We start from the raw sequence: 633 nt of genomic DNA, 5'->3' as shown, positions 1-633 counted from the left end.
CCCGGCTTTACTCCAAGGACCTTTTCTGCTTGTTCGTTACATTCTCAAGATGAAGCACTCGATGGTTACAGCAGTGCTGGTAGTACTGGTGCAGGTTTCTCAGAGTTTCCCTGCCTTGTACCATCGAGGCTGGTGGAGGCTGTTACAGGAAGGAGACGGTTGTGGAAAATGCGATTTGGCACTTTGCTCTGAGCCTAAAGACTGTCCAGCTGGGACTGTATTGGACCGTTGCGGCTGCTGTCCTGAATGTGGAAATGTAGAAGGTCAGATCTGCGACTTGGATCAGGGCAATCACTTTTATGGGCAATGTGGGGACAACCTGGAGTGCAGGCTGGATACTGATGAAGCAAGGTTTGGGGAAGTCCCTGAGCCCCAGTGTGTGTGCAAGTCTCAAGAGAGTATCTGCGGACCTGAAGGGAAAACCTATGAGAACATCTGTCAATTCAACAAGGCTTATGCTACAAAAAGAAATATCAGCATGAAACATAAAGGACCATGTGAATCAGGTAATATGGAAAGAGGCACTTTCAAACTGAAAAAAGATCTGATTCTTATTTTCAGATTTGTAACTAGACACTGTAGTCTAACTTTATTAAACTAATACTGCATTTTTGTTACAATTATCATTATTTT

At 44.1% G+C, this 633-nt stretch overlaps 1 protein-coding gene across 1 annotated transcript in view; it reads left to right on the top strand.

Annotated features, from left to right (window-relative positions):
* The window catches only part of LOC104282619 (kazal-type serine protease inhibitor domain-containing protein 1-like), a 9,336-nt gene continuing 8,703 nt past the window's right edge, over positions 1–633 (top strand). Inside the window, exon 1 of the mRNA XM_009880729.1 lies at positions 1–506. Within this exon, the coding sequence (XP_009879031.1) occupies positions 50–506 (457 nt within the window). The 5' untranslated portion in view covers positions 1–49. The remainder of the gene's footprint in view (positions 507–633) is intronic.

This window comes from Charadrius vociferus, unplaced genomic scaffold, assembly GCF_000708025.1.
Source record: "Charadrius vociferus isolate BGI_N301 unplaced genomic scaffold, ASM70802v2 scaffold822, whole genome shotgun sequence".
NCBI classification, from domain to species: Eukaryota; Metazoa; Chordata; class Aves; order Charadriiformes; family Charadriidae; genus Charadrius; species Charadrius vociferus.
The sequence above is the reverse complement of the archived record's forward strand: the minus strand, read 5'-3'. Positions and strand labels throughout refer to the sequence as shown.